This window comes from Lolium rigidum, chromosome 1, assembly GCF_022539505.1.
Source record: "Lolium rigidum isolate FL_2022 chromosome 1, APGP_CSIRO_Lrig_0.1, whole genome shotgun sequence".
NCBI lineage: Eukaryota > Viridiplantae > Streptophyta > Magnoliopsida > Poales > Poaceae > Lolium > Lolium rigidum.
This window is the reverse complement of record NC_061508.1, coordinates 104064015-104087424: the sequence shown is the minus strand read 5'-3', so window position 1 is coordinate 104087424 and position 23410 is coordinate 104064015. Positions and strand designations below refer to the sequence as shown.

Genomic DNA, 23410 nt, shown 5'->3' with positions numbered 1-23410 from the left:
ACTCTTCTTATGCCAAAATTAATGATACTTTTATGCATATGAACCATGATAAGAATGTTTTAAGTGATGGATATATTGTGGATTTCATCAATGATGCTACTGAAAGTTATTATGAGAGAGGGAAACACGGTTATATGCATCTTAATAATATTAAGTTTCCCCTCTTTATGTTGAGAATATTGAAGTTACTCGTGTTTTATCCTCCTATGCTTGTCACTTTGCTCCTCATGAATTTATTTGTGTACAAGGTTCCTTCTCATAGGAAGTGGGTTAGGCTTAAATTTGTTTCATACATGCTTTTTTATGCTCCCTTTGCTTCAACTTTCATCCTTATGTGAGCACCATTAAAACTGCTGAGCCCATCTTAATGGCTATAAAGAAAGCACTTCTTGGGAGATAACCCATGTGTTTATTTTACTACATCAATTTTGTTTTATATTTGAGTCTTGGAAGTTGTTACTACTGTAGCAACCTCTCCTTATCTTACTTTATTGCATTGTTGTGCCAAGTAAAATCTTTGATAGTAAGGTTCATACTAGATTTGGATTACTGCGCGAGAACAGATTTCTTTGTCGTCACGAATTTGGGTATGATTCTCTGTAGGTAACTCAGAAAAATCTGCCAATTTACGTGAGTGATCCACAGATATGTACGCAACTTTCATTCAATTTGAGAATTTTCGTCTGAGCAAGTCTGGTGCCTCTTTAAAATTCGTCTTTACTGGATCGTTCTGTTTTGACAGATTCTGCCTTTTATTTCGCATTGCCTCTTTTGCTGTGTTGGATGGATTTCTTTGTTCCATTACCTTCCAGTAGCTTTGAGCAATGTCCAGAAGTGTTAGGAATGATTGTGTAACCTCTGAACATGTGAATTTTTAATCATGCACTAACCCTCTAATGAGTTTATTTCGAGTTTGGTGTGGAGGAAGTTTTGAAGGGTCAAGAGAGGAGGATGATACAATATGATCAAGAAGAGTGAAAAGTCTAAGCTTGAGGATGCCCCCATGGTTCATCCCTGCATATTTCAAGAAGACTCAAGCATCTAAGCTTGGGGATGCCCAAGGCATCCCCTTCTTCATCGACAAATTATCAGGTTTCTTCTCTTGAAACTATATTTTTATTCGGCCACATCTTATGTGCTTTACTTGGAGCGTCTGTGTGCTTTTATTTTCGTATTGTTATTTTCATTCTCTGAATAAATGCTTGTGTGGGAGAGAGACACGCTCCGCTGGTTCATATGAACACACGTGTTCTTAGCTTTTAATGTTCATGGCGAAGGCTGAAACTGCTTCGTTAATTGTTATATGGTTGGAAACGGAAAATGCCGCATGTGGTAAATGGTATAATGTCTCGAATAATTTGATACTTGGCAATTTTTGTGCTCATATAGATCATGTTTAAGCTCTTGCATCATGTACTTTGCACCTATTAATGAAGAACTACATAGAGCTTGTTAAAATTTGGTTTGCATGATCGGTTTCTCTAGAGTCTAGATATTTTCTAGTTAAGGTGTTTGAACAACAAGGAAGACGATATAAAGTCTTATAATGCTTACAATATGTTCATATGTGAGTCTTGCTGCACCGTTTTATACTTGAGTTTGCTTCAAACAACCTTGCTAGCCTAGCCTTGTATTGAGAGGAATTCTTCTCGTGCATCCAAATCCTTGAGCCAAATACTATGCCATTTGTGTCCACCATACCTACCTACCACATGGTATTTCTCCGCCATTCCAAAGTAAATTACTTGAGTGCTACCTTTAAAATTCTATCCTTTGTCTTTGCAATATATAGCTCATGGGAAAATAGCCTTAAAAACTATTGTGGTGAAGAATATGTAGCTATGTATCTTATTTCTTAAGTTGCTTGTTGAGCGGTAACCATGCTTCTGGGGACGCCACCAACTATTACACCTTTGTTGAATATCATGTGAGTTGCTATGCATGTTCGTCTTGTCTGAAGTAAGGGCGATTTTCATGATCAAATGGTTTGAGTATGCATACTTTTAGAGAAGAACATTGGGCCGCTAACTAAAGCCATGATTCATGGTGGAAGTTTCAGTTTGGACAATTAATCCTCAATCTCTTATGAGAATTTTAACTGTTGTTGAATGCTTATGCATTAAAGAGGAGTTCATTATCCGTTGTCTATGTTGTCCCGGTATGGATGTCTAAGTTGAGAATAATCAAAAGCGAGAAATCCAATGCGAGCTTTCTCCTTAGACCTTTGTACAGGCGGCATAGAGGTACCCCTTTGTGACACTTGGTTGAAACATATGCTATGCAATGATAATCCATGTTAATCCAAGCTAATTAGGACAAGGTGCGAGCACTATTGGTAATCTATGCATGAGGCTTGCAACTTATAAGATGTATTATGCATAACACATATGATTTATTACTACCGTTGACAAAATTGTTTCTATGTTTTCAAAATGAAAAGCTCTAGCACAAAAATAGTAATCCATGCTTCCCTCTGCGAAGGGCCTATCTTTTATTTTATTGTTGAGTCAATTTACCAACTTCTTTCTATCTTATAAGCAAACACTTGTGTTAACTGTGCATTGATTCTTACATGTTTACCTATTGCACTTGTTATATTGCTTTATGTTGACAAATATCCATGAGATATACATGTTGAAGTTGAAAGCAACTGCTGAAACTTATATCTTCCTTTGTGTTGCTTCAATGCCTTTACTTTGAATCTATTGCTTTATGAGTAACTCATATGCAAGTCTTATTGATGCTTGTCTTGAAAGTATTATTCATGAAAAGTCTTTGCTATATGATTCAGTTGTTTACTCATTGTCTTTACCATTGCTTTGAATCGCTGCATTCATCTCATATGCTTTACAATAGGATGATCAAGATTATGTTAGTAGCATGTCACTTCAGAAATTATCCTTGTTATCGTTTACCTACTCGAGGGCGAGTAGGAACTAAGCTTGGGGATGCTTGATACGTCTCAAACGTATCGATAATTTCTTATGTTCCATGCTTGTTTTATGACAATACCTACATGTTTTGTTCACACTTTAAGATGATTTTATGCGTTTTCCGGAACTAACCTATTGACGAGATGCCGAAGTGCCAGTTCCTGTTTTCTGCTGTTTTTGGTTTCAGAAATCCTAGTAAGGAAATATTCTCGGAATCGGACGAAATCAATACCCAACACCTTATTTTTCCCGGAAGGTTCCAAAGCATCGAAGAAGTACCGGAGAGGAGCCAGGGGGGCCCCACACGCCAGGGCGGCGCGGCCAAGGGGTGGGGCGCGCCCCCCTAGTGTGTGGGCCCACCAGGGCCCCTCCGAGGCTGCCCTTCCGCCTACTTAAGGTCTCCGTCGCGAAAACCCTACCCCGATTGACGAAACCCGAGAAAACCTTCCGAGCCGCCGCCATCGCGAAACTCCAATTCGGGGGACAGAAGTCTCTGTTCCGGCACCCTGCCGGGACGGGGAAGTGCCCCCGGAAGGCATCTCCATCGACACCACCGCCATCTCCATCAACGCTGCTGTCTCCCATGAGGAGGGAGTAGTTCACCCCCGGGGCTGAGGGCTCTGCTGTAGCTATGTGGTTCATCTCTCTCTTTGTGATCTAGTTGTCTATGTGCTACTCTAGTGATGTTATTAAAGTAGGCTATTCCTCCTCCATGATGTAATGGTGATAGTGTGTGCATCGTGTAGTACTTGGCGTAGTTTATGATTGTGATCTCTTGTAGATTATGAAGTTAACTATTACTATGATGGTATTGATGCAATTTATTCCCCCTTTCATAGTCACGTCGGTGATGGTGTGCATGCTATGTTAGTTCTCGGTGTGATTGCGTTGGTCTATCATGCACTCTAAGGTTATTTAAATATGAACATTGAATGTTGTGGAGCTTGTTAACTCCGGCATTGAGGTGCTCTTGTAGCCCTACGCAATTAGTGGTGTTCATCATCCAACAAGAGAGTGTAGAGTGGTTTTATTATGTGATCAATGTTGAGAGTGTCCACTAGTGAAAGTATGATCCCTAGGCCTTGTTTCCAAACATCGAATCTCCGTTTGTTTATTGTTACAGTTGCATGTTTACTCGCTGCCATATTTTATTCAGATTGCTATTACCACTCATATACATCCATATTACTTGTATTTCACTATCTCTTCGCCGAACTAGTGCACCTATACATCTGACAAGTGTATTAGGTGTGTTGGGGACACAAGAGACTTCTTGTTCGTGATTGGAGGGTTGCTTGAGAGGGATATCTTTGACCTCTTCCTCCCTGAGTTCGATAAACCTTGGGTGATCCACTTAAGGGAAACTTGCTGCTGTTCTACAAACCTCTGCTCTTGGAGGCCCAACACTGTCTACAAGAATAGAAGCACCCGTAGACATCATCAAGGTGCTGCAAAAGGTGGGGGAAGCATTGGAAATTCCAGCTGGGAAGTTGACTGAGGAGAAGCTTACGGGTTCTTCTACTTCTGATCATTATCACATGGTTTAAATGATTAGACAAGATCCCAGGCTGCTTTTGGGCCCAACTGTGGGTATATTTTGGCTCTGTAATATTATATATATTCCTGGTGTGATACTCCTTTTATATCAGTACTTTATGAGTATGAACCGCAATGGAACTTTGTTTTTTTTATTATTGGGTTGTTGACTTGCTGTGTGGTGTCCTGGTTATCCAAGACCTTTCTTTTTTCTCATGTTATCATATGTTTTATGGATAGTACAAAGCAATGGTTAATGTATTGGCTGGTTCTTGACTAGAATGTCAAAGGTCTTAATGATAGAAACAAGAGACTGATAATTTTCAATAAAATTAATGAAAGCAATTGCTCTGTGATTTTATTACACGAAACCAAATGTGAAAATTTTGATCATTCTTTTATCAGAAGTTTTTTTCCAAAAATATTTGATCAATTTGCCTTTTCTCCCTCTGTTGGTGCCTCTGGAGGGATTATTGTCTTGTGGAATAGCTCCATTTTTATGAAAAATTACTTGAAATTCATAGGTCTGTTGTCAGGGTTCTCTTTGTTGAGGACATGAATAAACCAGGGGATGATTTAAATGATATCTTTGTTTTCAATGAAATTATAAGTTACCTAGGGCTGGTTAAAATTCCCTTGAAAGGAAGAAATTTTACATGGTCCAATATGCAAGAGCAACCTCTGCTGGAACAACTTGGTTGGTTTTTCACTAGTTGTCAGTGGACTATCACTTATCCTAATACTTTAGTACATCCCATGGCAAAGCCCACTTGTGACCATGTTCCATGTGATATTAGTATTGCTACAAATATTCCCAAGGCCCATATCTTTAGATTTGAAAACCACTGGGTGGATCAACCTAGATTCATGGAGTTGGTTAGGAAAACTTGGAATCTCCATGTGAGACCTAATTCAGCTGCTGGCATTATCACTCCTAAATTAAAGAATTTGAGATATGAACTTAAGAGATGGGGCAAGAGTCTTTCTAGTATCAAAATTCTAATTGCTAAATGCAATCAAACCATTTTCATACTGGATCAGTTAGAGGATGACATGGAGCTTAGTAAGCCTGAATTCATTTTCAGGAATATTGTCAAAGAACATCTCAAGTGCTTGTTGCAAACTCAGTCTAATTATTGGAGGAAAAGATGCACAATTAGATGGATCAAACTTGGTGGTGAAAACACCAATTTTTTAATCCCAGGCCACTGAGAGATACAAGCAAAATGTGGTTGCAGATATTCTTGATGAGAATGGAGGTACTCTTGCAACACATCAAGAAAAAGCTTTTGCCTTCTTGCATAGTTTCAAAAACAGAATGGGGCAATCATAGCCAACTTCTGCTCTCAATTTGAGTTTGTATTCTCAGTTGTTGATGGAACGGATGCATTAGTGGAGACTTTCTCTGAGGAGGAAATGGATAATATTTTCAAGTATATGAAGGCAGATAGAGCCCCTGGTCCTGATGGATTCAATGGTTTATTTTTAAAGAAATGATGGCAAATTGTTAAAATAGATTTCTCCAATATCTGTAATGAGTTTCACTCTGATGTGGCTGCTCTGCAGAGTATTAATGGGTCCTTTATCACTCTTGTGCCCAAAAAGCATAGCCCAGAGACAATCAATGATTTTAGATCCATTTCTCTAACAAACACCTGCTTGAACTTTCTCACTAAGATGGCTGCTAATAGAATGCAAGTGGCGATAAAAGGAACTATACATGGAAATCAGTATGGCTTCATTCAGGATTCAAGATTGTCTTGCCTGGTCTTTTTAAATTCTCTATCAATGCCATCAGTCAAAGAGGAAGATTGTGGTCCTCAAAATTGATTTTGAGAAGGCTTTTGATACATTGGAGGATGATGCCGTAATTCAAATTATGAGAGCAAAAGGGTATCTTGAACTTTTTTTTCTGAAATGGGTAAAAGAAGTGTTGTCCTCTGGAACCTCTTCTATTCTTTTGAATGGAGTGCCTGGTAAATCTTTCCCTTGCATAAGAGTAGTCAGGTAGGGACATCCACTACCCCCTTTGCTTTTTGTACATGGAGCTGATATGTTACGGTCTTTAGTCAACTATGCTTTTCATGAAGGATTGTCGACGGCCCCAATTCCTTGTTGCAATGATTATCCCATTATACAATATGTTGATGACACAATTATTGTAATCCCTGCTGATCAGTTGCAATTGGCTAAGTTCAGAGAAATTCTAGGGCAATATGCTGCCTTCACTGGGCTCAAGATTAATTATAGTAAATCTTCTATGAATCCTATCAATGTCCCACATGATGAATCAATTCAGTTAGCTAAAGATTTTGATTGTCGGTTAGGATCCATGCCTTTCACATATCTTGGGCTGCCAATGGGAACAACTAGGCCAACTATCAAAGACATGTCACCTCTCACTGATAGAATTGAAAGAAGATTGTCTACTACTTCTTCTTTTCTTTCTTATGGGGATAGATTGGTTCTGGTTAATTCAGTGCTTTCACCACTGCCCACCTTTTTCATGCTATCACTAATGATTCCTGTGAGAGTGGTAGATGTGGTGGATAGAGCAAGAAGGCATTGTCTCTAGAGGAGGAAGGACAAAGATAAAATTCACTCTTTGGCTGCATGGAGTATGATATGTAAGCCAAAGAATAAAGGTGGATTTGGAATTATAAATCTTAAAGTCCAAAATGCAGCTCTTTTGCTGAAAGTTTTATAACAATGATGCTACACCTTGGGGTCAATTAGTCTGAGACTCATATTATTTTGACTCTGTTCCCCATGCCATTTCCTTGATTGGCTCTTTTTGGTGGAAGAATGTTTTCAAGTTGTCAGATCAGTATAGAGCTATTACCAGGTGTGAGGTGGGAGATGACAGCTCCATTTTGTTCTGGTGTGATTTATGGAAGGATAATACCCTTGATGTCAAATTTCAAAGGTTTTTTTTTTCTTTCACCAAGGATAAGCTGATATTTGTCAAGGAGTTCTTTGCTAGGAATGGAATGAGTGATTTATTCCATTTGCCTTTATCAGCACAAGCACACTCTGAATATCTGCAGTTACAGGAATTAATGGCTGAGATTGAAGTCTCAGATCAGGAACTTGATAAATGGGCTGTTAACAAAGGAAAAGTGATTTTCAAGCCTGGACTGGTTTATCAAATGCATTTTGCTTCTATAGAACCCATTCTCCCTCAGTTTGGCTTTGGAAGAGCAAGTGTACTGCCAAGCACAATTTTTTGCTTGGCTGCTTCTTCATGACCGTATAAATACAAAGGATATGCTGATTAGAAGGAACTGAAATGTTACCAACTATCATGGTTGTGTTCTTTGCCCTAGCAGTCCCCTGGAAGATTGGAGGCACCTGTTCTTCAATTGTATGTTCAGCACAAGAGCGTGGAATTATTTGCAAATACCTTGGAAACCTGGGGACACTGCTGAGATCTTGATATATGCCAGGAAAAGTTTCAAAGGACCTTGCTTTGTGGAGGTTACAATTCTGGCATGTTAGAACATTTGGAAACAGAGGAATGACTAGACTTTCAAACACATCAGACCAACTTTCAGAGGCTAGAAAACTGGGTTTTTTCATGATATCACCATGCTTAAGCATAGGGTGAAGACTTCTGTAGCTGAAAAACTTATCCTCATGGCTTGCTTCTTTTCCATAGGCTCCCCTGTATATATTGCATATATTGTTCTTATTTGAACTTTGTAAATAGTTTTTTGAGTTCTTTAATAAAGTGAGGCTGTGGAGGGCTCCCCCACAGTAGAAAGTTCCAAAAAAAAATCTTAATACAAGATTGATGAAGTTTCTTTCTTGTGGAGTATAAGAGAGATGTGTTGCATCATATCTATGTTAAGACGTGATACCATATTAATTCTAATCTTATATAATATTATCTGCACGTTCATATCTCATTGATGAATTGCTTTTTTTCCAACACAACTTTACGAGACAATAGTCAAGTGAACCCATGAACCTCGGTCCACTTTTTATCATAAGAAACACCTGTATATTGATTTTACATTATTTCCTATTTGTTGCACTATTTTAATATGAAAATATGAAAATATTTACTTTCTTATTTGCATCTAGAACACCAAAAACAATCAACCTCTTTACAGTTTTTACTTAGTTATTTTATCTAGTTTAGTTTTTACTTGTTTTATTTCTACTTGTGTTATTTACTTACGCGAAACCTTGTGCTTGACAACCACACGGTGGAGTTGGGGACACAAGGCATTTGATCTTGGGACTCCAAGTGCAGAGTGTTGTATCAAGGGAGTATCTTCCCTGAAGAAGAGTGCAAGATTGCTTGACGAGATTCTTATTGATAGAGGTAACGTGCTGCATATTCTTCAGTTTTATGGTCATCATGGAGTCAGTTTTAGAGTTACCTTACCAACACCATGAATATAAGCATGTGAGCCGTTTCCCATCAGGAGGAAAGAAGTCTCTATGACCTGGAAATTTCAGAACATACATCATGATGCAAGGGGGTCGGTCCGGTTTGGACCTGTTACTGGACATGTGGACCTATATTAAATTACCAGGTTCAAGGGTCGGCCCGCACCTTTTTGACAAGGTTACGGGTAACCTAAAGGTTGGATCCTACTCTGTTGCGTCACCACCATCGCGTACGTCTCCGCGAACTGTACGCCGCGGATGTTCTGCACCGACGTCGTTCTTGCTTGTCCTCGGCGCCTTTTCTTGTTTGGCGTCCGGGAAGCCAGTGAGGTGGAGCGGGCCGGCGGGGGAGACGAGGGTGGTGGTGGCGGCGTGGGGGAGGGCCAGCTTGGCAGCGGCCGCCTACGGCCGCGTTGGCCTTGGCGTTGGTGACCAGGAGCCGCACCTCTGAGTCGGACAGGTAGAACTCGAACACCTCTTCCGTGTACGCTGGCTTCAGCGGCACCTGGAGAAGGGGGTTTGGAATGGCGTGCTTCACGAGCCCGGGGTGCTCTCCTGGTCCGAGCGTCTCAATCACTTCGCGGCATTCCAGCAGTCGGCGACAACAGGGGAGCTGATAGGGGCGGCGACGGGGGATCTGGCAGGGGCAGCGGCGTTGGAGCCGGCGGGGGAGCTGGCAGGGGGTGGCGGCGTTGGATCCGGCAGGGGCAGAGGCGGGGGAGCCAGCAGCGGGCGGAGGCGGTATGGGTCGGCATGCTCTACCCCGACGTGCTATGCGGCGGCGCAGCTGCGTGCGTGTATGCTGTGGAGAGGAGAGAGTTGGGTGCGGTTCTACCCTAGGGCCAAAAGGACCAGGTTCCGTTTGGACCTACTTTTTTGTGGGTCAGCACATTACCCTAATGGTACCAAATTCAAGGTTCGGTCCAGCGGGTCACGGAGACGAACCACACCCCTTGCATCTATAAACATACATGTGTATTGGCTCGCGTGTCTATCCACCATCCAGGAGAATGACACACTGAAATGACAATAGAAAAATTACCGTGCACAACATCCTTCATCTCAGTATCAACAATAGCAACATTATTAGTCTTATCGTTGTTCCCATGTTGACGCTTGTCAAAGCGATAAGGGCGGCTAGGAGCCCAATGATCAGGATCACCACAAACGTGGCAAGCCCCTTTCTATGTATTCTTCTTCTTCTTCTTCTTCTTCTTCTTCTTCTTCTTGAAGTTGTTTGATTGTGAGGCATTGTTCTTGTCATCAAAGTTTACTTAGCCCTCAAACTTGTTCTTGTTTTTGAATTTGTGGGATTGGAAATTTTTCTGAACGTACCAAACTAGCACTATAACCTCTCTCAAATCCTCGAGCGCATGTGTCTTTTGCTCTCGCCTTTTTCACCACATGAAGAGACCCAATGAGATTCGTACCAGATTTTTTATCTCTTATATTTCAGAGAAGTAGAAAAATTCCTTCACGTGGGAGGTAGCTTGGCAATGGTGCCTCCCACAATGAACTTGTCTAATAATACACACTTGAACTGCTCAGCTTCTTTAGTAACGGATTGTGTCTTTTGAGCTTTCTTAATGATGAAGCGCTCATGAGTTATCTTGTAATCATACTATTGCTCCATAACATACAATAAATTTTCAGCTTCCGAGATCCCAAACATGGTCACGAGCGCATCCCACACATACTTGCCATTATCAAATGACATATATGGGTTAACAATGGTGTTCCCAAGAACAAGAAAATGGCGCCTTGAACATGGTATCCATTTTTTAAAAAGCTTCCTCCTGTGAAGGAGGAAGCTAGGAGGAAGCTCTCCCTCAAGTTTGCCAGGACTGACGCTATAGCAGTTTAGGTTCTAAAACCAAAGAACTACTCTCATGCGCGATCTCATACAATGCATACCAACAAGAGGAGGTGGCCTCGTAGACGCGGCAAGGGCACTTGAATTCGGTTGCATATAATTAGGTTGTCATACAGTGTCGTATGGGAGCATGTACGGTGTCACTAGAAGGTTGTTGACGTCCAGCAAAAAATCGTCGTTGGTATCGCACGACGTGATGTTGCTAGTAGGCGCGCCAGAGCGCTCCCCAAAACCTGATTGTCCCTCACCCGTACAGATCTACGAGAGACGGGTTCTAGAGGCTTATTGCCATCTCCTTTGGTGTACGCTAGGAGACTGGGTGTGGTAGACGTGAGCGACGACGCAAGATTTTTGGAAAAAGATAGTCGCATGTGTTTCATGCCTCTAATTATATAATGTAGGTCATGTAGGTCATGGATAACTTACAAACTGTAATGCACAATAATTTTCTCAACAACAAAAATATAAGCACGCCATGGTCCACGACATGGCCTGTTGCGTTGTTACGAGGGGTGGTGATGCGAGGCTGGCGTCGGAGGGGGAGGAGTGCACTTGAACCCTTTTCTTATCAGTCACTTAGTTGGAACGAGAGAGCTCACATTGTAAACCACTTCAAGTCTCTCCTAATTAACAATATTAGATTAAACTTTGGTCCAACTGTTGCGATGCATGAACTGTCCATGAGAGTTGTAGAATTTGTATTTAGCTAGGGACGAAGGGCCACTACCAAATTCCCACATAAGCAAGCAAAGATATGGGAAAAGATGAAGAAACAAGATGGAAAATATTTACACTGCTACTGATGGACGACCAACAGGCACGTTCCTCTTCATCTGAGAAGTTGACAAGGATCAACGCGCGCTTGCGGCGTTGACAAAGGAACCGCGCCCTAGCTACCGTAGTTAGCTCAAGCTAGCTAGTAGAGTAGCTACGTACTACAACACTGACTGACTGAACTAGCTGGGGTTAACCTGAGCTAGCATGCTCCTCTACTCCTACGAGCACGACCTGATGAGTCCGAGGTTGAAGAGGAACTTCTCGGAGCGGGACCTGATCATGTTCCCCAGCGAGCGCCCGCCGCCGTCGCGACCCGGCGGCGACTTGGGCGCGGCGGCGTCCTCCCTGACGAAGAGGACCTCGTCGCCGATCTCCGCCCTGACGGCCTCCACGGCCTGCGCCTGCACGGGCAATCCCGACGAGGTGGTCACGTAGAAGACGTTCGCCGCCTGCTCCCCGCGGGTCTCCACCTCGGCGTGCGTGACGGACAGCCCGTGCTCCCGGAATATACGGGTCACGTCGGACAGCAGCCCCACCCTGTCCTCGCAGCACAGCTCCAGCCCAAGCCCCTGCAAATAAAAGCGAACGTATCACATGCTGTACTTATAGAGTGCAGTGCGGTGCTCAGTTCATCAGTAGGAATGTTTTGTGTCCGCACGGAACTGAACGTGTTAGCTGTTATGTGGTGTGTACCTCGGTGTTCCGCCGTTGGATGGCGGCCTCGAGGCCCCGCCGGAGCTGCTCGCGGTCTTCGTCGGAGGCAGCGGTGCCGTCGTAGAGGTGCCTGATGTAGAACTCCTGCAAGAGCAGAGGATCGATGAGCATATAGTGACACTCCTTGATTCTGTTCCTACGAAAAGAAAACAATCTCTTCTTCGTAGTACTGTAGTTGTTGTTTGTTGTCTATAGGACAGTGGTACGAGACGACTGGAGAAGTCAGTCAAGTTCACACAAAACTAGGCAGGATCTCCGGCCCTCGTCACATGCCGAGATCTAACAGTATCCACCAACGCAGGCATCTCTGCTCCCACTAGCGTGGTGTACTGCTGGTCAAACAAATGCGAGCCGAGCAGGCATCGGAACCGGTGAAATGCCGTGTACTGGAGAGCGGCAGGGAAAGCTGCACCGATGTAACAGTCTCGAACGCACCTGGTAGGCCTCCGAGCCCTCGGCGATGACGGTCCCGTGGAACACGACGTACTGCATGTCCGTCAGGGTGCACACCGTGTCGAACAGCAGCTTCGGCCGGTCCTGGCACCGCACGTTCACCAGCGTGTAGCCACGCTCGGCGCAGTCCTCCACCGCCACCACCGGCAGGCTCCGTCCTCCGCCGCCGTCGCAGCCCTCCCCGTTGTTGTTGTTGCCGTCGTCGGCGCGCATCATCTGGTGCAGCCGCCGCTGGGCGTGCGGCGCCGCCACGGCGCGCGACGAGATGGCGGCCCGGGCGCTCTTCTTGTCCCGGCTGCTGCCGCGCAGCACGTGCCGGAGCAGCCGCTTCACCTTGTCGAGCCGGTCCGGGTCCTCGATGCCGCCGCCGTCGTTGTCCGCGTCCGTCACGTATACCAGCGCAGCCATTCGGCCGTCGTGCGTCCACACCTCCGACGCCGCGATGTTGCACCTGAGGTTGGTGAGCACCGCGAAGACCTCCGACAGGAGGCCCGGCCGGTCCCTGCCGACCAGCTCGATCACCGTCTGCGCCGCCTCCGCCTCGGCCTCGACGCCGACACACCGGTCCGTGCCCCGGAAACTCAGAGACCCGGCTCCCAGAGACTGAAACGAAACACAACAGCAAAATCAAACTCTCTTCTTCTTCTTCCAAAATCACACCACCGTTCGCAAATTGCAACGATAACTGCACATTGCTCTGCAGGTAACTCTGTTCTTGGAACCATTAATTGGCGGCTACACAAGCTGGGACTACTTGTACTGTACCTGTTCAATTCTGTCGATGACTTGGCTGTCATAAAGCTTATTCCCTTCCTGATCCACGACATGGAACACTGCACAAAGGTGGGAAGAACCTCATCAAGATTGAGGAAAAGATGGAAAGATTTACACCCAAACCAGGAAAGCAGAAAGGCACACTAGCTTCCTCCTTAATATTTCCAAGACAGGGATGCTGAAAATAAAGGCCTCGCTCACTCACCATCCATGAACCACTCCCCATCAGACGAAATGTAGGCCCTCTTTATGGTCAGCTTCAGATCGGTCAGTACCTGGACGACCTCCAGCAAGGTCCCATACTTGTTCGCGCTGTCCACCTGTGCAACACAAAGCGTGAGCAAAATAATTCTGCAGAGAAGAGGATGTCTGCTACTCCTAGAATTTGCAAGAACAGGGCAGGGCCTGTCTGAAGCTTTACCTTGACCAAGGTTGCAGTCATGTCGGATGCATTATCCACGGTGACCCTGCAAGTTCCCAAAGGCCAAGAAGAAGCAGCACAGTTAGCAGGAGACACAGGTCAAAAGGAACATGGGTCTGGAGCTTGGAAGGAAGGAAATTAACCTTGGAGGGTTCATCCTGATGACCAGCTTCTCAAACTCGTCGACCATCTCGCTGCTTCGAGAACCACAGGCCATCATTGTTGAAGAGGAGAGAAAGCAAAGCTAGCTAAAGAAAGAAGGCGGCGAGGCAAAACGGATATTTCTCTTTTGCTTCCTCAATCCGAGTGTACTTGTGGTGGTGATGGTGGTGGCGCCCCTCCGTCCTCCTCCTCCTCCTCCCCTGTTGCTGTTGTACTATGAAGGCTGAAGCAGCTCACCTAGTCCTAGTATATATATTTGGTTATGGGCCTATGGGAGGAGGGAGAGAGAGGACATGGCTAGTTGCGGATTTGTGTGTTTCTCTCTCTCTGCTTGTGTTGTGTAGTTGTGTATGGGCAGACCCGGCAGAGGCAGTGGTTTTGGTTGGTGTCCCTTCACTGGTTTAAGGGAGATGTTTGGGGGAAAAGACCATCCCAATGGGTGCCTTGTTCCTCTGCCTGTCCATATTAGACATGCTTGCTTGTTACTATATAGTGATCCCAGTGTGGGCCATGTGTCCAATTTAATCATAGTTCGTTTGAGTTCATTGCCCAACATGACCATGTTCCTATCTCAGAGGGGGGGAAATGCAGGTTGGATGTGTATGGAGATTGAACAAATCTTGGGATGCTCCAAGTATTTGAACATTTTCAGTTTTCTTGGAAACTTGGCTGCTCAGAGTTAATAGACGCCTATATACCTAGGGCTCTTTTCATTCATGAGGTTTTCATAGGATCTGTTACATGATTGAGATCATATGGAATTTTCTGTTCAGAAGTTGTTGTCTGATTCATACGACCTTATTCCATAGAAACTAATCTCATAAGAATTTTGTAGTGTAAATTTTATACAAAAATAGCACCGGGTTAGACGCCCTGAAAATTTCTTCACTCAAATCAAAGATATTTTCTCTTCTCAAATAATTAAAGTATATATGTGTCATATTCCTATTTTTTTTCTATCATATGGATCATTGGAGATCTCATTAGGAAGAAGATTTGGAGTACATTGTATTTTCTCAATTGGAAGAAATAGGATCCAAATGCGTATACTCTGAAATTTGCTACTAAGTTTGGAATCATCAGTTTGGATCCTAGCTTTTTTCCCGGGATAATAGACAGATAGTTTTTTGGGGGCTCCTTGTTCATGCCATGCGCATAGCCAAATTTTCTTCAATTGAGCCCCAACCTACCAAAGCATCCATACCAAAATTTGGTCTACAACAAAAATGAAACACTGGCTAAGGTTTACTTGGTCTGAATACCGCATTGGGTCATGTGCAGATGCCAAAATGAGAAAGTCTCTTGGTTAATCTTCGTGTTGCTGTTTTATTACAAAAACGTTGCTGGGGTCGTCATGTTTATCGCCCTGCCGGCCAAAGCAAGTCGCACAATAGAAAACTGAGATGCATATATACTTGCACGTCTCTTGCGCTCCCGGATCAGCACTAAGACGGGATTAGGGTGGCAATCCATTGGTGGCGTGGAGTTGGCGTCGTGCTTAAGTTACAGAGGAAAGTCTCTATATCATTATTAATTAAGTTACAGAGGAAAAGTTTGCACGAGCCCATGGCATAACTAATAGCCAACCATTGCAAAACGTCAACTATGGATTCTTTTCTGGACGCATTTACTTAGAGAACATGTTCTCCTGCAACACTAAATTAAAACATATAAAGACGACCATCTTCTATGCGCCCCTTAATTCATAATATACTAGGTGTCTACTGCTTAATGAACACTAAAACTCCCAATGATATGAGCAGAAGCACACTTGCTCGTGTATCGCGTCTCTTGTTTCCAACTTAACTTTCTGCTAAAGAAGAAATGTCAACAGACAAAAATATCTCGTGAAAGTGCACATTCTCTCCCGGTTCACGTCGATCTTGGCCATCGGCTTCCGATCAAACGACCAACACGGACCAGACTATATCCTCCACAGATATACATCTCGACAAGATCAGCGTGGCAAGAATCGGTGAGGATGAGGAGGGGATCTAGCAACGGTCCCCTCTCGTTGTATCAGTCTTCGTCTACCTCTCCCCATCCATGCACGCCAACAAAGTATCAGCATTACCCCCTGTGAACAGATCTAGCATATGGGGCCAGCTTGGATACGGCCTGCTGCTAATATATCTGCTTGTCCTGATTTGGCCCATTCCTGCTTACAACTTGTTCGTTGGTTCATACTCGATTTCTTAGAATTACCTCGTCAGCATCTCTCCTCCACTCTAAGTTTACGGACTTTTTTTTGAGATAAACTTGCTGCGATATATTAAACGGCACACTCAGATGCTAATACGGTTACAAGAAAGTCTGGGGGATCAACCTCCCATACCTCACAACTCTTATTCTCGCAGTCAAATCGAGCTAAAATATGCGCTACTTTGTTACTAGTACGACGCACATGCCTAACCAAGTGTCCGGCGAACTCCTTCAGCATCGACTTTATTTCCTCGACTAAAGGTCCATGGATAGACCTATGTCGTTGCCTCCAATCTTTGCCACCGCACTAAGGCAATCAGTCTCCAAGACCACCTTCGACAAACCTTTTGCCCTTGCCATCACCAGCGCTTGCTTGCATGCCAATAGCTCATCTCTCTCCGGATCGGGTATAAGGTGGAAAAAATAGCTCGCTCCCGCCAGGAACCTGCCATCATGATCACGCATGACCACACCGCACCCGCCCGAACCGTCCTTCGCCAAAGCACCATCAGCGTTAAGTTTTGTCCAGCCCTCATCAGGGGGAAGCCAGTGCTCCACCACCTGCGCCGAACCCGCAGTACGCGCCTGCCGCATCCCTTGCCACTCCTCCAGCAGATGTAGCGATTTTTGTATGATCGCATGTGGGGAAGAAACCTGACACTCGTCCCTGGCGTCGTTTCGCGCCAACCACAGCTGATATAGAACCATGATGCACACACTGATCTCGTCCTCCTTTAGACCAGACAGCCATTGGAGGAGCCACCCGTGCAGGTCCCGATGGCGACGCATAGGCCCCTCAGGCTGGCAGAGGCGAAGCCCCGTCTTCCTGCGGGCGAGCTCCCACGCCTCCCTCGAATGCCCACACTCCTAGAACCTGTGCAGCAGAGATTCTTCACGATCACATACAATACAGCGCACTCCCATTTTAATCCTCCTCCGGCGCAATTCCTCTCCGACGGCCCAACCCATTCTGTATCAGTCTCCAAACGTGAACCTTAGCCTTCCCAGGTACATTTGCATCCCATAGGGCTAGCCAGCCTCGGTGGCCATCGAGGTTTGTGGACGAACTAGCCGAGCCAGCACGAACCGAATTGAGATGCATCTTGAGATGGTACGCTGACCGCACACTGAAGACCCCGTTCTTGGTATAATTCCATGCAAGATAATCTCCTGTTCCAGCACTACCTACCGGGATTTTCAGAATATCGTCAACATCGACATCAAAGAACACCTCACGCAGTTTGCTTTCATTCCAGCCCTGGCCACCGTCAAGCAAGACCTCATCCACTCTGCTTATCTCCCTCCCTGGGATATGCCCTAGAGGTCTCATCAGACCGTCCCTCGGGATCCAATTATCCGTCCAAACATCCACCTTCTTCCCATCGCCAATTCGCCATACCAATCCCTCCCTCAACAGATCCCTGCCATATATGATGCTCTTCCAAGTAAAGGACGCTGCTTTGGGACAACTTGCTGTCAAGAAGTCCCCATTTTTGAAATACCGCGCCTGAAGTACTTTAGCACACAGGGACGACGGCTTGGTCAGAATGCGCCACGCCTGCTTCGCTAGTAGAGCTTGGTTGAAAACGCCATAATTTCGGAACCCCATGCCACCGCCACGCTTGGACACACACATCCTCTCCCAACTAATCCATGGCACCTTGCGCTTCCCTTCTGCTAATCCCCACCAAAACCCAGTGGCAATGGAGGTGAGCTTAGAGCATGTCCTCTTGGATAATTGGAACCAGCCCATCGGATAGGTAGGCACTGCCTGCAGCACCGATTTGATCAGAACCACCTTCCCTTCCATGGACAAACCCTGACCCTTCCAACCATGAACTTTGCTCCACGATCGCTCTGGCAGGTGCTTAAAAGCACCCTCCTTGGAGCGCCCCACAACTGTAGGAAGGCCCAAATATTTTTCGGATAAGGCCTCGCAGCCAATGCCAATAGTTGCCTTGAGTTCATCCCTCTTCTCCTCCGAACATCCTTTCCCAAAAAAGATAGACGATTTCTCTCTATTCACTTTCTGGCCGGAGCTGATCTCATATGCCTGTAGTACATTTCTTAGTGCTCCCAAACTCGCTTCAGTGGCCTCCAAGAAAACAATACTGTCATCCGCAAAAAGTAAGTGCGTAACCGTTGGACCCTGTGATCCAAAGCCTACACCATTGACTTGTTTATCCGCCTGAGCCTTCCGTAGTAGAGCCGAAAAACCCTCGACACAGAAGAGAAATAAATACGGGGACAGTTGTTCGCCTTCCCTCAAACCCCTAGATGGAAAGAACATATCAGATACAACCCCATTGAGTTTTACAGAGAACCGGGCAGAGGTGGCACATCTCATGACCATATCTATCCATCCCCTTGCAAACCCCATTCTCTCCATCATCTGCTCCAAAAACACCCACTCTACCCTGACGTACGCCTTCATCATGTCCAGCTTAACCGCGCACAACGGTGTCTTCCTCTTCCTCTTCCTTATCGCATGTACACACTCATATGCCACCAGAACATTATCCGTAATGAGTCTACCTGGTACAAAGGCGCTCTGCTCCTCCGAAATCAGAATTGGAAGGACCCCTTTGAGTCTGTTGGCTAGCACCTTGGAGGCGATCTTGTATAGGACATTGCACAAGCTGATGGGTCTGAATTGGGATAGCAGTTCCGGTTGATTCACCTTCGGTATCAGGACCAGGATTGTAGCATTGAAATCCTCAGCACACTCCTTCCCTGACAAAAAATCTCGCACCGCCCTACACACATGCTCCTTGACCAGAGACCAGTGCCTCTGATAAAAGAGGGCGGGCAAGCCATCTTGGCCCGGAGCTTTTGTCGGCCCCATCTGAAACAAGGCCAATTCGATCTCGCCATCCGTGTTTATCGCCGTGAGACCCCTGTTCATTGGCTCGTCGACCGATCTCTCTACCAAACCCAAAATTCCCTCGCTATTTGTTGATCCCTCCGATGTGTATAACTTCTGGTAGAAAGCCAGTGCCATGTCTACCATACCTTCATTTGTAGTGCATCTAGTCCCATCGTCACGGCGGAGAGCCTTAACCGTGTTCTTGCGTTTCATGTGAGACGCTCTATTTTGGAAATACTTGGTATTACGGTCTCCCGCCTTCAGCCATTCCTGACGCGAATGCTGCCGATACATTATCTCTTCCTTCTCATATAGATCATGCAACTTCTTTTCTATCTCTTTTGTCTCCGAAGAGGACCCAGAAATTAACTGTTGTTCCCTGGCCTCCTCTAGCTAACCCCGCAGCAGTTTCAGTTCAGCCTGTACCGAACCGAAAGTGTCATACCTCCAACGTTTCATGTCCCTGGACATATCCTGTAGCTTCTGCCAAAAGCCATTAATCCCCTGGTCAGCTACAGGGTTATTGTCCCCGATGCCGCCTTTGTACGTATAATAAGGGCCATATGATCCGACTCTTCCGTCACAACGTGTTCCACTTGCGTGTCAGGAAATATTTCGAGGAATGGCGCCGTCGCCACGCCCCTATCCAGTCTGACCTGTACATTTCCCTCCCCCTCTCTTCTATTACTCCATGTAAATGAGTACCCCTTGTACCCCAGATCAGTGAGTCCGCAATCCATCAGACACTCGCAGAAAGCTAGCATCTGTCCCTCGTTCCTCTGGTTCCCACCCAGCTGCTCATGCTGGTAGAGCACTTCATTAAAATCGCCTGCACAAATCCAAGGTAGATTGTCTTGCCGCCTCAAATATCGGAGAGCTTCCCATGTTCTATGCCGCAAGTCCGTTCGTGGCTCCCCGTAGATTCCAGTGAATCGCCAGGTCTTGCCATCATACGAGATTTTGGCATCAATGTAGTACTGACACCACGGGCGAACAGACACCTCTACCCCCTCCCTCCACCATAGCGCCAAGCCACCAGACCTGCCCACACAATCCACCGCCACCCCATTCTGGAAGCCCAAACTCCACTTCAGCCTGTTCATTGCCTTTGATTTTTTCTTCGTTTCAGACAGGAACACCACCACCGGGTTGTAGGATCTGATCAGATCCCGTAATTCGCCTACTGCCGCGTCCAACCCCAAACCACGACAGTTGAAGCAGAGAAGACTCATTGATCTCGGCGGCCCTGCGCTGCAGGGTCCGCCGTTGGTTCTTCAAGTCGTTCAAAAACTGAGCCACTCCTCTGCCCTTCCGCCTCCTGCCCATCGAGCCTATCAAACACCGAGCCGACCCTCTGTCTCTTACCAGCCGACCCCGAAGTCTCCTCCCCAACCACCTGCACCGGCACAGGCATCCATACCAACTTGGAGTTTCTCTTTTTGTTCGGATGCATGCCCAGTGGCTCCTGAGGCCCACCCATCTTAGGGAGTCCATCATTCTTCCTCGGTCGCCGGACGTAGGTTGCAGCGTGCCCCTTCTTCTGCTTAGAGCCCAGTGGCTCTCTTTTTTCGTATTGGTCTTTCGCCGGTTCCTTTTGTCTCCTCTCTGGGCTAGTATTAACCTGCTCATCAGACCTCATCATTCTCTCGCCAGTGCGAGATGAGCTTGAGTAGGTATAGTCATTGAATAGGTTCCTTCTTGGCGGCACATCCCTAACAGACGCCTCCCCTCTGTATCTGCTCTCCGACCCCGCCGACCTGCTAGAGTAGCTACTAGACTGAACAGATGGTCTAGCAGGCGGTGGAGGCCTTTGGTTGCGCCGAGGCGAAGCCCGCAGCCACTCTCCCCATTGCTGCACCTATTCCTTCTCCGCCAGATAGCCTCCCTCAGGGTGAACCAGCCGTCCACAGTCGAAGCAGAAATGCGGCACCTTCTCATACTTTAGGTCAAACCACATGCCCTCCCCATCGACATCGGACTGCCTGAGGCAGACACCTCTCAGTAGAGGTTGGTCTACCTGCACTGCCACCCGAATCCGGAGATCTTTACCCCATGCCATTCCATCTTCATCCGTCTCCACACTAATGAATTTCCCAATCCAATCACCTATCAATTCTCCATATGCATGATTCATCATGTCCATAGGTAAGTCAAGAACCCGTGCCCATAGCTCCAGCTCATCAAACACCATATCAGAGGGCCTAACAGCACCATCAAATTTCTTCAGCAGAACAACATTGAAGTCAAACTGCCATGGCCCTCCCTTCATCACATGCCTATAGTCCCCCTCAGATGAAAATTTGACCACAAACCTGTTGTCTCCGATCTCCCTGTATGTCGCAGGGTGATGGAGACCCCACGCCCGATGCAACGCTCTCTCCAGGGCACCGATCACCAATTTGCGTGGTGAGCACACCTTGCCCACCGCCGCCCACCGTGGATTGATCCTTGCCGCCCCCGTATCCTTGATCACCAGCCCAGTGGCCTCCTTGTCCGTGAGGAGAAGGTCCCCCATCCTCGCGGACAGGGTCTCTGCTAGCTCGGCTCCCCCCCCCCCTTTTGCTGGAGATCTTGAAGGCATACGCCGACCACCGTCGCCCCTCCCGGGCGATCTCACCGGTGAAACCATCGCACACACAGGCCCCTCCCGCAGAACTCCTGGAGTACTGCAGATGAGACGCAGTCCACCACCGTCGCCCGACCAGGAACTCGCCATCGAGATCCAAGATCGTCGCCGAAACCACCCACGCGAGAGAGGAAAACCCTAGCTATTCACGGTCGCCTCCCGATTGCCCTAGGCGTAACTTCCGCTCTTAGTGGACCCACCCCAATATATCGAGCACACACATCCAGTTTACGGACTTGGTGATCTAATTGATCGTATTTTTGGGTCTGATATCCAGTGGTAGATTAACTAAGCTACCCTACTTAGGCTACTATGCCATGGATTCGTAGCTAGATTTCTAGTGCAAATTATGTACTATATGCATAATTTGGTCGAACCAGTTTGGCCGACGTCTTTCTTTGCTGTGGTCCTCTTGGATTTGGTATCTATCTGCACATAAGTAGGAAGGAAAGCATCCTACGTACATACTGCATGTACTGCCAAGGCCTCCGTTTTGTTTTAAATCGTAAACCGTATCATCCATGTCTGTTATGTAAGGAAAACCTACATTTTTAACAGATAGTGGAACCGGGGGCGCCAATATTTCATTCAACTCATCAAAGGCAAAATGTACAACGTGAATTATATACTCATGTGCTGTGAACATAGAGATGGGAAAATAGAAGCAATCGGACAGGGTCAATCCCCATATGAAGAACGTGTGCAACTAATATAGGCATATACAGTCATACAGAGATTATCTATCTATTATATACTAAAAGCTAAAAGCAAAATAAGAATGTTTAACAGAGACACCACGTTAATCCACATCATCTAAATTACCGTGACAGTTAGATCTAAATTTTACGGTTAAGATTAATTTATACATTAAAAATTACGTAATATACTTAACGTGTCGGATAGTTAGCAATGTAACGTATGTGCCACGGTTAATGGTAAAGAGATAGTGCCATCGCCTACCTAGAATAAAACGGATATGTAGATTTCAGGTTCACGTTCCAACTATGCCAAGAAACGTAAATGCATAGGACTCTAGATGTGGCTATTTAAAAAAAAAAGTCTGTGCACACTAGCTAGCTAGAAAATAGGATATACGTAGGGAGACTTGAGCAAAAATGCTGGTGTTGTGTGCGGTTCGATTATTCTTCTCCTTCTCACGCACGGTGCATTGCACGTGAGACCAATAAATTTATTTACTCCCTGCGTTCCACAAAAATGTTTTAATTTTGTATAATTTTGCATATATATTTGGACGATATTTAGTCTCTAGATACATCTAAATTTAGAAAAATCTAAGATATCTATTATATACTAAAAGAACAATACGAGATTATATTTTCAAGACACCGCGTTAATCCACATCATTCTAATTTTTTGGAACCGTCAGATCTATAATTCATGACTAAGATTTACGTAGCTTATTAGATTAACATATGGTGATACACTTATGTTTACGTAATTCCAACATGTTCCAAACCAGACCCCACCGAATTAGCCTCCATCCTAAAAAAAAATGTCCCGAACCAGCCCCAAGCAAAACAGTCCGTATCCTTAAAAAAAACATGCTCCCATTCCATACATAAGGAGATTTACTCCAACACGTTTAAGATTTAAGTTTAAGATTTTAGAATAAGGATAGAGAGAGAATAGCAGCTGGACCCTTTCGTTTCAAACA

At 45.5% G+C, this 23410-nt stretch overlaps 1 protein-coding gene across 1 annotated transcript; it reads right to left on the bottom strand.

Moving 5' to 3' along the window:
- Positions 1-11415: 11415 nt before the first annotated feature.
- LOC124678936 (ACT domain-containing protein ACR4-like) lies at positions 11416-14485 on the bottom strand. The gene is made up of 7 exons (XM_047214791.1): positions 14023-14485; positions 13880-13925; positions 13664-13778; positions 13450-13517; positions 12667-13287; positions 12211-12315; positions 11416-12086 (listed from the first exon to the last, which is right to left on the bottom strand). Exons 1-7 carry the CDS (start codon positions 14097-14099, stop codon positions 11736-11738), a joined length of 1383 nt encoding a protein of 460 aa, XP_047070747.1. The 5' UTR covers positions 14100-14485; the 3' UTR covers positions 11416-11735.
- Between the last annotated feature and the right edge of the window lie 8925 nt (positions 14486-23410).

What these genes read in the sequence shown, in the direction of transcription:
- LOC124678936 (XM_047214791.1), bottom strand. Translation starts at nt 14,099, where the DNA reads ATGATGGCCTGTGGTTCTCGAAGCAGCGAGATGGTCGACGAGTTTGAG. An exon ending in ATCAGGATGAACCCTCCAAG is followed by an intron (nt 13,926 to 14,022) that starts GTTAATTTCCTT and finishes GGGAACTTGCAG; the next exon opens with GGTCACCGTGGATAATGCAT. An exon ending in TGGGGAGTGGTTCATGGATG is followed by an intron (nt 13,518 to 13,663) that starts GTGAGTGAGCGA and finishes ACCTTTGTGCAG; the next exon opens with TGTTCCATGTCGTGGATCAG.